Source organism: Acanthopagrus latus, chromosome 1 (assembly GCF_904848185.1).
Source record: "Acanthopagrus latus isolate v.2019 chromosome 1, fAcaLat1.1, whole genome shotgun sequence".
NCBI lineage: Eukaryota > Metazoa > Chordata > Actinopteri > Spariformes > Sparidae > Acanthopagrus > Acanthopagrus latus.
The window spans coordinates 16,393,587-16,407,987 of NC_051039.1; the positions used below are offsets into that span (position 1 = coordinate 16,393,587).

The following is a 14,401-nucleotide window of genomic DNA, read 5'->3' on the forward strand; positions in this document are numbered from 1 at the left end:
TTTGTTCTGTTCAGGCAAAAGTTCCAGTGGATTGCTCATCTGTTGCAACCTGAAATTGATTTTAATGTGTAGTGATTGATCCTAGACTTTAGGTCCGGGTATGCCTGTGGCTAAGGATTAAACCTGACTAGTGCTCACAAACTCTGCAGACTCTGTCCCCTCAGCTTTCCACAATCAATTAAAAACGAGGAAAAGGCCTTCACTGTTAATCATTAAGTTACAAACGATGTTGAAGGCAAAATCAAAATCAATCAGTAACACCAGTCAGAGTCCAATGCGTCAGCTTAACATTTAATCAAGCCTGCTGCTTCTGTATCCGTGGCAGAGTGCCATATTTTAAAGCTAGATGAATGAGGAGGGTGTCTCATTAAACCCACAGTAGCTGTTTTTTTTTGTTTTTTTTCACCATTTGGTGGCAGTGGAAACAAGCTGTTAACACAACACCCACATATCAGCGTTTAAGTTGAAATTGCAAGCAGTTGTCGATGTAAATATCCAGCAGTTACAGAGCAGAATTTTTTGGAGATGTGTTTTTGGCAACCTGACAAAATGCAAGATCAATATTCACTCTCTTTTAGCTCTGTCTTTGGTCTCCACCATCTCCCAAGATTCTCTGGCTACAAATGGCGCTAGTAAGAGCCGTGAAATCAGTGCAACCAAGAGATACTATGAAGACGTGTAGAGTTGAGGAGGGACTGCAGTATCACGTGATGACTCTCTGTCGTATTTCTTCTGATTAACGTCTTTTTTCCTTTCAACAGGTAATAGAATTTGACGATGGGTCCGGCTCGGTCCTGAGGATCCAGCCGCTGAGGACCCCAAGAGATGAGGCTATTTACGAATGTCACGCCTCCAACTCTGCAGGAGAGCTCACTGCCTCCACCAGATTAAGTGTGCTACGAGGTCAGTGTGAACAAACACGACAGCCACTGTGTGTTTCCAGTCAGCTGTCCAACATCATTTACTGAACTGCTGAGATGAAGATTACAAATTATAATTCTGGGAAATAAACCCTTACAAATACAGTTGTGATAAATAAATGTGTTTTCTATGGCCACTTAACAATGAGTCATTTAAAAAGATGAAACCTATCAGATTCACCTGAATAAAACTGAAATATTGCCTGAGAATATAAAGTCAGAAATTGTTCTGATCAGGACCTACAACCCAATGGACAGATGTCAGGATTCTTGGGTAAAAGTATTTCCTTCCTTCATTCCCTTTTTGATCTTATGAGGTTGATTCAACTTTGTCAATTGAAGCGATGTGGTTCCGTGACCGAGGAAGAACCAAAGTTTTTGGATGTTTCCTCATGTAAAGAGGCAGAATATTATGGAATTCATCACTTTTTCAATTTTCACATCCTGCATGAATACTGTACATACCAACAGGTATAGCTTTGGTAAGCTTAACATCAACCTGTGGCTCCTCCTAAATTGTGATGGTTGGGTAGAATGTCTGTAGTCAAAGAGAAAAACTGGAGATGTAGCAGCTCTGGATTGAGTTCATCACAGCACAATCCAGTCGAAATCGGGTTTTGTGGAAAAGTGGTAATTTTCTGTCAACTTAAAAACTGTTTATGCAGAAGATTCTGAACCTTTCAAAGAAACATCTTAGATGTAGTTATAAATGCAAGTGCAAGCACAGGCCTACTGCAGCATATGGTATTTGTTAGTGTTCACAGGCGTCCATTAATGCAGATAGTGATGTTAGTGTAAGTGGAGTCCATTAGGAGAACATTATGTACCGGTAGTTTGAAGCTCAAGAGTGTCTTAGTGAGTGAAGCTGCTCGAGTGTGGATAATCACATCGCCTGCCTTTACAGTACATGCTCGTGGGGAAAGGACGCTCAGCCTATTGTTACCCACCATCTCATTTCTCTCTCTTTGCCTCTCCCTTGTCTCTCCGAGGTAATAACATAGTCTGCAGTTCTTCCTCTCCACTCTCCTCTCTCTCTGTCTCGCCTGTCTGTGTTTTTTCGTCTCCCCGAGTTCATCCCCCGGTACTTTCTCCGTCTTTCACTCCCTTTCTTTCTCTTTGTTTTATACACTTTCCACCTTTTTCCCCTCCCTCTGTCTCCCTCCATCAGTCTTTCTATCTCTCTCGATCTTTCTTGCTTTATCTATCTCTCCATACACTCTTAGGTCCACTACACAGCAACCTCTAAATTATTCACATCAGACCACTCTTTGCATCTTCTGTGCTGTTCCGCTTCATCCATCCAGAATTTTTCCTGTCTCACATGGTTGTCTTTGTTCGTGTGTGTTTGTCTGTGTGTGTGTGTGTGTGTGTGTGTGTGTGTGTGTGTGTGTGTGTGCGCACGTGCACACTCGCATGTGTACATGCAGGCATGTGTCTCAGTTGTGTGTCTCTGCATCTATTTTTGATTTCTCTTGCGTCCCTTGCTCCTGTCTAATCTTTTGCTTTATTGAAAAAACATAACCACTCATGCGTGCACGCACACAGACACACGTGCACAAAACACACACGTACAAACGTATCCTCAATCTAAGACAGTCAGTCTTTATGTAGTGATTAGCCTCTTTCTTCTCCTCTGAGGAGTCATTGTGCTGTGGATGAATAAGAGGCCACCTGGGAGTAGCTAATAGCCCCTGATAGGCTGTCAGTCCAAATGTCAGTTGCATACACACACACCCACACATGTGTGGGCGTGCGCGTGCGCGCACACACACACACACACACACACACACACACACACACACACACACACACACACACACGGGGTCTTGTCAGTCATGTCTCCTTGTCTCTCCCGGCTCTGTAAAGACACAGCTCCAGTGACTGACTGACTGACTGTCTGACAGGAGGGATCCGGTGTTAAGGTCAGCCGACTTAATTACTGTGGATTAGAACCAGGCTAATTGAAATCTTGGCTTCCAGTAACTGGCTGTGATTGGCAATGGCTGAAATAATAATGAACTTGATAGCAATTATGTGCTTTAGGATCCAGTTTACAGGCAGACACTGTATAATTCATGGTTTGGGAAAAGCAAGCAGCCACCCCACAGGGAGGAATAATGCTGCAGGTCTTCGAATGGCCACTGGGCTTCAAAACTGAGTCAGTCCCAAACTTCATAGCAGAAATAGATATGTTTACAGTCTGGTACAAGGAATAGTTGTTGTTTCCACAGTTAATTTACCAATTCATACATCTGGATTTGTATAAGTCATTTATTTGAATTATGTTAAGGCTTAAAGCTATGCATAATTGAGGGTCTGCTGGGCTTCACCTTCCACTCAGCTAATTCTAGTCACCAAACTTGACTTTCTCGGTCACGCTTGTGGTGTTGGCACCTTTTAGCGACTCTTTTATGCAGCTATCAGACAAATAAGAAGTCTTGCCGTGTACTGTGCAAAAAGTCTGTTCTCCACCTCTTTGCCTATTTTTTTAATATGCCAATAGTTAGGCGGAGTCAGACACCGCAAAGTTGGTGAGGACCAGTGGCAGCACACTGGGTTTTACGATGGTTCTTCAAAAACCTGCGGGTGATGTCACCAAGGCTACATCTACGTTTTATGCAGTTTATGGGTCTGAATGAGTCTTTGACAAAGTGCTTGGGAACGAAAGCTGAGATTGTAAAATAATTCTATTCAATCAATTTTGTTTTTTCTACGACTCGGGTCTGCAATCAAAGTACTTGGTGAGATTGCAACAAAGATGCTTGACGGGGTATGAAGCATGATTGGTCAGACAATCAGACCAGCAGTTCAGTGTCTAGACCACTTTATTTCTAGGTGAGACTGAAAGTGAGTGCAGTAGAAATGTTGGTGGTGAAAGTGTGGTAGGTTGAACCACTTAGTGGGTATTTACAACAGGCAATCTGATAACAAAATACAACAAAATCACTTTCGCCCTTGTCAAATAAATAAGTTCTTCAAATAAGTTGGGCAACTGGCAGTTTCTTTAAAACCTGTCTGTCATCATCTGAATGCTCATCATGTGACCTCACTAACCAGACCAGGGTTGAATCAACACGTCTCTGAAAACGTAAAAGAACTCGCATGTTAGAGCCACAAAGTAATGCAGCAGAACAGGCCTGTTGAATTGGATTGCCGTATATAACATAGGTGATAATTTTATTGCATCCATCACTTGTGGTGTTTATCCCCCCCGAGCCAGTGATGAATGACAGAAGCAGGCTTGTTTGCAGGTGCAGATATTACACGGCAGCCAGCTCCTGCTTTCGTTCCCATGATTGTAAGAGCAGACGTGACTTGCGAGTCTTCCAGATTCGCAGATGACAAACCCAGCGAGCGATGTGTGTGGATTTCATTTTGGGTCTTATATAAAGAAGTCAGTGTTCGCACAGCAGTTCCCATCATTGTGAGACCAGGTTTTTTGTACGAGCTGTGAAATTGTCTGGATCTCTCACAGTGGAAACACTGGAGCGGGAGCGGGTCCAAATGAAACAGTGGGGATGTGTGGAAGGCTCCGTCAACAAGGGAGTGTAGGGTTACGCATCTGCGCTGACCTCAGGGGGTTCTTAACTGTTCAGCTGCAGAGCACGCACACGCGCGAGCTCACACACCGGAGCAGCTCTGTCGCACAAACACACTTTGGTGTTGCTTACACCTGTCCCCATGATGGATGGTGGGGAGCTGGTTATGTGCATGTGTTAATGCGCGTGTGTGTGTTTGTGCATCAGCTCATTCAATCAGCCCTCGAAACACTTTTACTTGTATCGCTTCACACCTTGTCGGCTTTAAATTAAAGAAACTTGGTTTTTTTTGTTTTTCCTCTGCACGAGGAGGCGTCTGTGTGTTTTCATCCGGTACCCGTGCATACCTGTGCTTCCAGTCGCCGCCGTTTGCTGGCCCTTGCGCACGCACACCTCTGCCTCTGCACACCTGCATCTCCGTCTTTTGCTCAAATGCGAGTGGCTGTAGAAGCAGAGCAGTGAGTGATGCACGGTCTCAGGGAGTAGCATTCAAACTGTGCATCCTCAGTGTTCGCTGTCCCACCCCAGGTAGATGAAATAGAATGCATTATTCCTGCCTACGAGGGGCTTGGCTTTGAAGTGAGCGTTTGCATAATGAAAGCGGAGAGAATCAGGATTGTTATGCCGTACGGGTCCCTTGTGCTCTCTCTCTCTCTCTCTCTCTCTCTCTCTCTCTCTCTCTCTCTCTCTCTCTCTCTCTCTCTCTGTCTCTCACTTTTCTTTCTGTTTTCCTCTCTGTCACTCTCTCTCCGTCTCACCTTATTTTGTTCTATTCCGTTTTCTCCTTTTGTGCACTTTTGCCCTCTTTCGCCGCCCGCCCACGCGCGAGACGCACACTCGTGCACACAAACACCTTCTCATCTTGTTCCCTTGGTTTATTATGTCCATGTTTCCATTTGTCAGGCGTTGTGATTGATTGAAACCGGAGCTGTTAAAAGGCCACACACGCTCTCGCAAAGCTAGTGTCTCACCAGCCGGCTATGGTTCGATGGGCTAGTACCAGAATTAGCATCTCCTTGGCAAGGTTCAGCGCTAGGATTTCCTGTTAATGAGGCTCTGTGTGGTTGAGAGGGATAAAGTCACAAGGGATTCTGGGTAAAGAAAAGAAAGGGGGGGTAAAAATTTAAATGGACCGACTTCTAGATCAAATACAGCACGGATGCATGCAGCAACACGCGCTCTCTGCTCGTTCGTCTCTTTTCACCACGTCTATCTTTATCCACTTTGTTATGGATGACTCATGAATCTGACATTTTACCTTGCGTTTTCAAAGTGCAGCCTTGAACAAAGTGAAGAATTTGTTTTTTGAAAACCGATATGCTCTGAACCTTTTTGATTCCGAGGGTGAATACAGTATCTTTTTCACTGTGACTGAGTTCAGACGTCTTTGATCCCCCACCTCCTCCAAACATTGTCCCCTCCTCTCCTTTAAATCTCCCACTTCAGTTGAATGAAGTTGGCCCAGTGCCTTTGATTTCCCTTATCACAGTGGAACGACTCTTCGTGTTTGATTTAATTGCCTCGGATGCCTATGAGTTCGCATTTGATTTGCCATCCCAAAAGGGTACGAGTCCCAGTGGATGCGTCTTTATTGGACTCGCTCATTTGAAGGGAGCGAGGGGTTGTTTGCAAAAGTCTAAGCTGGACAAAAAGTGCAACTCGACTGCGACTGATTCCCAGCAGGAAAGAGAATATTTGATTTCCCATTGATTCTTATTCAAAAAGAGCGGTCGCCTAAAGCTTTTGAGAGACAAGTTTGTCAGGTGGAATGAAATGTTACTTATTCCAGCTGACCTCACTATTAGATTGCTGCTAAATCTAGCCCCGAGGCTCGAGTCTGATGTGGAACATATCTTTACTCTGAGTCCACTGGAGACTCTTGACTCTTGTTTTTGACCAGCTCGGTTCACCCTGAAACCTTTTTGCACAGGACAACTTACTTTGTTTCAATTCAGGACTCTTGATGCATGTGTCGACACGGTTTGCTTGGAGTTTGTATCAAATGCGAGCAGTAAGAAATTAAAGGATTAGTTTGACACTGTGGGAAATGTGTTTAATGTCATTCTTACCATCTGCTCAATTTAAAGCTACAGCCAGCAGTTTCTTAGCTTAGCACAATATAACAGAAAATAGCTGGAAAAAAGGTAGCCCTGCTTCCAGCACCTTGAAAGCTCACCAGCTCACACTTAACTCGTTTGTTTTAAACCAACTGGAGTGGTGACAGTGTGAATGACAAGTCGTAATCAGATAACGAGCCAGTAAAATAATCATCTCCATCAAGCCTGTTACATAACGTTGCGCTCAACATAAATGGCACCCACTAATATGAGCGGGAGCTTTTACAGGGCTTTTATCACAGAGCTGACTGAGCTGAGCAGACTATTAATTAGGGAAGGCGAGAAAACACCTCCAGTCTAGTTGAAATAAAGTTACATTTCGTTTGGTTTCACATGTTGAGCCTGTTGAAGTTACCGGCCTGTCATTCACAGTGGTAGGTCTCTTCTGATTAGAGAAGATTGGAATACAGCCTGACAGAAAAGTTTTAATTTGGGGGGAAAAAAAACATCCAAAAAGTAGCAAAAACTTTGTGCGAATATGTTAATATTTCCACTATCCTACTTTATCCTGTGTAAAAGGCAGCCTACTTATGCTTATACATATAGATATTGGCTTATACAGAAGCGACACACCAGTGTGATTCCCTCAAGCACAAGTACAGCTACAGACACTCGGTTCATTAGCTACACCCGGCTAAAGCTAATGCAGTCTCATACACCGGCCCTGCAATAAATATGACCTCGAGGAAGATTAGAATGTTGTTTTGTTGAGTCCGTCGTAGAGAGGTGCCAATAGAATTGTGTCATCATTTTGGTAGCTGCGGTGTGTGGTGTTGTCGAGCTGAGAGCTTTTTTTCAAAAATCGTTTTCCGCTGTGTTCTTGTCAATGACGGAAGAGACGCCTGTCAACGCAGCCCAGCACAATTCGACAGCTCCTCAAAACGCAGCCTCTGAAATGAGTTGAATCAACTCCTCTCCAGAACCGATTCAACAAAAAAAAAGTAAACATTATAACCTTTATTGAAGGCAGGACTGCTGTATTAGACTGAATTGACCAGCAAGCGATCCAGCTGCACCTGTATCCTCATAACCCTCCTCGTAATAATGACACACGATAAAACAAGCAAGCGAGGCCCAGGGGAGAGTCGAGCCCTGGAGTGGGAGGTGGAACAGCTTAGCTTTGTGGATGATGATGCCAAGAACCTTTCCAATGCACCGCTGGGGTTAGCACATTTAAAACGCGACACAGGATGAAGGTGTATGTTAGCCCCTCTGACAGGACTTTGGAGGAAGCTTGGGAACAGCGTCACACGATGCTACCCAGCTCAAGATGTGGGTGATGTCATGCTCTCTTTGACTCGTGTGCATTTGATCTTTTTCCAGAGGACCAGCTGCCCTCAGGGTTCCCCACCATAGACATGGGCCCCCAGCTGAAAGTGGTGGAGCGATCTCGGACCGCCACCATGCTCTGCGCTGCTAGCGGCAACCCTGACCCAGAAATTACCTGGTTCAAGGATTTCCTGCCGGTCAACACGTCCAATAACAACGGACGAATCAAGCAGCTTCGCTCAGGTAACCAATGCTTTTAACCCTCCAGCCGTTCCCCCTTCCCTTCAATCCCCGGCTTTAATTTCCACCTGAGGGTTTTTCTCCCCTCCCATTTTGCTTTTATCCCTCTTTCAATATATCCCCTCACCCCAACCCATTTTTGATTTTCTGCTCCTACAAAGCCTCTGTTATTCTCGCCCTCGTTCACCCCTTTTCTTATTGCCGTTCTGCACTCCTCCTGCCGTGGTTTCTGGCTGTGTTCCTCGGCTGCCCCTCTCTTTCTCTCTCTCCCTCTGCTGCCGCTGTGGTATGAGTTGACTGTGTTCCCGACTTTTCTAAACTCTTCAAGGCCTCCAAAAAGAAAAAAAAGCCCAACTCCCCACTTTTCTCCGCTTTCTCTCCAAACTCTCTGAGGTCTTCCCGTGCGAATCACCATCACGAAAGGGTTTAATTTTTTTCCCTCAGTAAAAACATTATGAAATATTTATGGCGACACGCATCAGTGCGCTACATGTCTCAAGTCATATCTCAAGAAATGTCTCCGCTGACGTGAATTTGTGAGGTAAACCGCAGTGATGGTGGCATGTACCGAGGGAGCTGCCTCTCTAAGATGGCTCACTGCTGTGACTAAACAATCTAATAACTTTTTTGTTTTTCGTCATTTCATGGAAAGTGTGTCTTGCGTGGGTGCGAAATTGACTTGCACACGTGGTGTCCATGTTAATTGATTAACTCTATTGACAGAGTTTTTTTGGTGTTTTTTTTTAAAAATTAAAGACAGATTTCTTGGACAAGCCACTTTATCCATCTCAAACACACTGTCAATAGCCACAGTAGTGTGTAAAATCCCAACTTGTCGTTGGGAAAAAAAACCTCCTCCCCCTCCTCAGTCCGCCTTCCCGCTTCTGGAGGACCCAAAATCCCTTTTTCTCATTACTGGACCCCCAACTCTCTGGCTTCTTTATGAGCAACAACCTCTTTTCTTTTGTCCCCTGTTTTTTTTTTTTTGTAATTCTCTGGCTCATCCCCTCAACGCCCTGCTGGGACTAACCCTTTTTTGACCTTTATTTTACAAAAAAAAAAAAAGAAGAAAGAAAATTGTAGCATTTACACAATTTTTACAACTTAAAATGTAAGATATGTGGTATGTTTAGCTTCTTTATGTGATGATTACAAAAACAGTTGTCTTTTACAATTCTTTTGAAGTTTCATTTTTTTCTTGGAGTTCCAGTGCTTTTTCAAGGTGTTTCTACTTAAGTCAACTCCTCTGTGCAACCAACTGTCCCGATTGTAATGCAATGTCTATGCTGTTTCTTTTCTCTTTGTATCTTTTTAACCACAGAGTCCTTTGGTAAGTGCTTCTGTTCCGAGGCCCACACCCTCACTGTCCACTTTACTACATACTGTTTCTCACTAATGTTGCTACTGCTGCTGCTGCTGCTGCTGCTCACCTTTTACAATGTTGAGGTGTTATTAAAATGCATGGCATGCATTTTACTAACAGTCACACACAGAGATGATATGATAAGCATACACAAAAACAAATACACACACTCACAAGTCTGCAGGCACCCACACATCTAAAAGCAAACACACACACACACAGACATGCACACACACACGTATCTCTGTCACCCTAGAGGTAGCTGGCCTCACCCTCACCTGTGCACCTGCAGCCCTTCCACGCCCCAAAAGAATTACAACAACTTTCTCCTCACACTCACCTATTTACTTTCCCACTCCTTCACTTATTCAATTACTCTTTCCCTCACTCACTCACTCACTCTGTCATTCACTCACCCACTTACTCTCTCCATTCTGCTGTATAGAGTTATCAGTCAATAAGCCATCAACTCTTAGCTGGCTGTTAGCTAGGCCTCTGGTGGAGCCACTGGAAAGAAATCAATGGACGAGCGGGTTTCAGACTGTCAGACGTTGACTGTACAGTGTAGTCTGTGTAGCCTAAACCTGTTTACTACTGTTTAGAGGAAGTGCTCATAGGCAGGGTGTTTAACACACTATAATAGAGACAGAAATGTTGAGTGAATAAAGAAAAACCTGCCCTTCAGTACTCTTTCATTGGTGTATAAATCAGAATCATGTCTTTTGGTTATCTTCACTCAAGTCAGCGATGTCCCCTGTTTCCCAGAATGCTTTTTGGCAGCTTCTAGAGAGCATGTGTGCATCGAACAAAAGCTCAGCGGTTTCCCTATGAGACTGAGTCAGACCTCCCCACAGCTGAAATGATTAGTCAATGATTTGATTAGTTAAATGGCAGAAAATTAATTACTGGTAACCACTTTTTTTTTTTTTTTTTTTTTTTTTGGTCGATTACTTCATTAATTAACATTTAAACAATTTCTAATTTCACAGTCCCTGGTTCCACCTTCTTACAGCTGATTTTTCTCATGTTTTATCATTGTAAAGTGAATATCCAAGGGCTTGGACCTGTTGGCCGGTTGATTAGTGCAGCCTGAAGCCCGCTGTGGCACTTTAACAACCTCATGCTTGCCCCTTGTTCATTTTGTTAGTGGGCTAATTAGCCCATTCATTAGTTATGTCTGTTGCTAAGCACAGAAATACTTGTTGTTGGTTTTTACATTAAATATTTTAAGCCAGGCTCTTAAAGTAGAGGGAATTTATGAGACTCAAAGTAACAACCTACTTCTAATATTTAAAAAGGCGCATTGTATTAAATTCTGAGCATTACATGTCAGCCATAGGAAAAGAAAATGTAAATGTGAAAAGTAGTTGGATAAACCTGCCATTGTGTCTGCTAAACTTTGGAGTATCTAAACATGTTTTATTCTGCACAAAATTTTGTTGAATTAAGGCTTTTCATTGGCCAATTGTGGAAGTGCTCTTTTCTTTATAAGTACATGTCTTTGGTGTCGCTCCTATTCTTTGTTTGTAATTGACAAGGTGTTATATTTATTGAGGGTCTGTCCTCACTGATTTTATTCAGTGCACATAAAGGTTTACAAAAGAAAAACATGCATTTTGAAGATGTCACCTTTGTTTGGGGAAGGGGGGCATTATTCAAGACATTTTACAGGCCAGATGATTCAATTTTTTATCGAGAAAATGCATTTCAGATCAGTCATTCACGAAAACGGTGGTTATTTGCAGCCTGGCACCTCTTACTGTAAACTCAACATCTCTTGGCTTGAGGCCATTGATTGCTCTTTTTCTCACAGTGTGATTGTTGATGATGAGATACTGAGTCTTCACACGTTCGCTCTTTGATTCTGAGGGGGCTGAGACATGGACTTGACATTTGCCGCTGATATTCTAAATTGCTGACAATTTCCCTGCTGATACTCCAGTTTGTAGTCGTGTTTGAACAGTCTGACTAAATGTCATGCTGTCTACATTTTACCAGTTATTTTGAAGATTTGGAATAAGAATGCAATGCCCAAAAAAAGAAAAAGGGGGAAAAAAAACACAATACAATAGCAGTACTGGAGGGTGGATTTTTCTCTTAGGGCCAGATGTAAAATGTAGTTACACACTATATTGTGAACAGGATGACACCTGGTTTTGATACAAGTGCTGGTGGACAAGTGCAGGTTCAGACTCAGGGCAGTTCAGTTTACTTAGAGTCCCAGTCCACCTCTTAGCGACCCAGATAAGTGCAGTGGAGACACTACCCTACTCCTACAGCCACATCTACCCCTGCTGCAAGTCAATGAAGTCAAATCAATAACCCATCTCCTTATAGCTCTGTCACAGTCTGTCACTCTGTCTATCTAGTATCTGTCTTTCTCTTCTCAGGCTTATCCTGCCTTTATTTATTCTGTCTTTTTTTCTTCTATGCCTCTCGCTCTTCCTCTCTAAGGATCTATATTTTGAGTCTTCTCTCTCTAATTTGATTCTTCTCCTTTCCAAGTTACCTCCCCAACCCCCAAGTCCCTCCCTTCCTTATCCCCCTTCCCCTCCTGTGGTACTAACATTTTCTTCTTCTTCTCCTTCTCTAATCTCGTGCATTCATTGCCCACTCAGGTGGCACGCCCATACGAGGTAAGACTGCTGGGAGGACCAACATGACACAGTGGCCAGATTCCTTTTCAATCCCCGGTTCCTACTTGTCTCTCAGATCTGACAAAAAAAAAAAAAAAAAAGTAGCTCTGGGTGGATTAATCAATGTGGGTTTAGTCCAAAAGACTCAGGACTTGGCCATATTGGTAATACCCATCCAGCTGCTCAGATCTGCAGTAGGTGCAAGAGGAGGGAATTGGAATTGAGCAAACAATTCATTATACTCTGACTTTTAATCACCTTCCTTCTTCTCGTCTTTCATTCTCTCGCCATCCTTTAATTTTTTTACATCCCAGCCTCGACGTTCACTCTGTAACACAGAGAATCCATCGCTTCCTTCCTTCCATGTTGTGATCTCTCTTTCGTACCCATCAGTTTAACATCATATAGCTCCTTACATCTACTTTGTTTTCAGTCTCGAGCATGATGTGTTTACTTGTACTTATTTTGTTGCTTAGTTTGAGGTGAAAAAAACCCACTTATTTTTACCGTTTGTTTGCTTTTTAAATTTTTTTTTTTTGTGACCGGATTTTTATTTCTTTTTTTGTTTTTCTTTTCCTTTCGAGCAGAGGAGGGGGCTTGACCCTAGCCTGACCTGGCCTCTCCTCCTACCTTGTCTATATTTGCCCAATCAAACGTCCCAGTTTTGTTTTCCCTCCCAGCTGTTATTCGCTCAACCTGAAAAGTCCAGATGGCGAAGACTCAGACCTCACTTGCAGACATTAGTGTGCTCACACACACAAACGCGCACAAACGCACACGCATTTCTCCATGGTTTTTTGCCATTACCTTCTCTTTTCTCTCTCATTGCCGATAAAAAGCCCCAAACAACCACTTTTTTGATAAAGTTTTTATGGGCGCTTTTTTGCCTTACCACACCATCTTTAAACGAAAAAACCTCTGGTTGACTTTTTTGACAGTTTTTCTGCTTTCAGGGAGCGAGAAAAGCGTCGGTCCCTTCCCAAGGCTTTGCGTATGTCGTTCCTTTTTGTTTTTTGTATCTGTTGACCTTGATGGAGGTCGGTTGATGTCTTAACCTCCTTATTGGGTGTGTTTTTTTGTTTTTTGTTTTTTTAAATGACATCACACTCCTGATCCCACTGGTGGATCTGTAAGGGTTGGGGGATAACTTATCGCCATGGCAATATCTTTGTGACATTTATCCTTGAACTCTGAAACATGATTTGCTCCCTAATGTAACTGCATCTTAATTTTCAGCAGAGAGTTTTCACAAGTGCTGTATTTATGACTGGATTTCTCCACATATTTTGTTGCACGGTTGATTTTTTTTCTGCCTTGCATGAAGACTACATTCTCCGTTTTTGTAGGCTTTGTATCAGTGCTTTCCTTTTTCTTTTTCTTTTTTTTTTTTCCTTTTTGTTGTCTTCCAATGTCTAAATCAGGAAGCTGACCCTTGTTTTGGGCTGATTCCTGCTGACAGTGGTAGAAACGTGCTAATTAATCCAATAGATTTGACTCTCTTTTAAGCATTCCTCATACAGAGTTCAGCTTGTTTTTTGTTTTTTTTTGCTGAAAACTCCCTCAGATTCATTTACCCTTTATGCAGTTCTTACCATTTCTACGTTGTGTCTTTTTTATTTTTGGACTATAATGGACGATCCGATGTCTTCCACTTTTGTGTAATTGCTCTTTCCTCTTCACCATCTTTCTGTGTGACTCTCTCTCTCTCTCTCTCTCTCTCTCTCTCTTTCTACTCTCTCTATCCTCTATCCCTCCATCCATCCAGGTGCCCTCCAGATAGAAATGAGTGAGGAGTCAGACCAGGGGAAGTATGAGTGTGTTGCCACCAACAGCGATGGGACACGCTATTCCACCCCAGCTAACCTCTATGTCAGAGGTAAGAGTGGGGTCCAATTAGAGAGCGTTTAGATTGAAGGATCACATCAATGGTGACGATACATGTTTTTTTTTTTACACAAGACATCTTCTGCTAGAAATGTTCGTTTATTATGATAATGATGACATTAAACCCGCTGTGTTGCATAATTCTTTGCCGTGAAACCACAAAACAGGGTCGTTTTTAAAATGAGGGCTCCTTTACATCGGTCTAGGCGAGGCCGAGTGTTTCACGCAGGCTATTAATCTTTCTGCCCTCCCTTCTTAGCCTTTAGACCTCAGAGAAAAGAAAAAAAAGAAATCCTCGTCTGGTTGAGACTTGTGTTTCTCCCCAAATCTGACAGGCATCTCACCTCCTCAGGCGCTGTCTCCACACGCACACATGCGCATGCACACAAACGCACTCACACACACATGCATGCACATTTGAATCTTGGAGACA

The 14,401-nt window shown here is 43.1% G+C and overlaps 1 protein-coding gene across 1 annotated transcript in view; it reads left to right on the plus strand.

The window, feature by feature from the left end:
- Positions 1-14,401, plus strand: part of ptprdb (protein tyrosine phosphatase receptor type Db) — a 161,619-nt gene that overhangs the window by 105,051 nt on the left and 42,167 nt on the right. Inside the window, exons 9-13 of the mRNA XM_037102768.1 lie at positions 762-903; positions 7,900-8,088; positions 9,407-9,415; positions 12,067-12,084; positions 13,850-13,960. Coding sequence (XP_036958663.1) covers positions 762-903; positions 7,900-8,088; positions 9,407-9,415; positions 12,067-12,084; positions 13,850-13,960 — 469 coding nt within the window. The remainder of the gene's footprint in view (positions 1-761; positions 904-7,899; positions 8,089-9,406; positions 9,416-12,066; positions 12,085-13,849; positions 13,961-14,401) is intronic.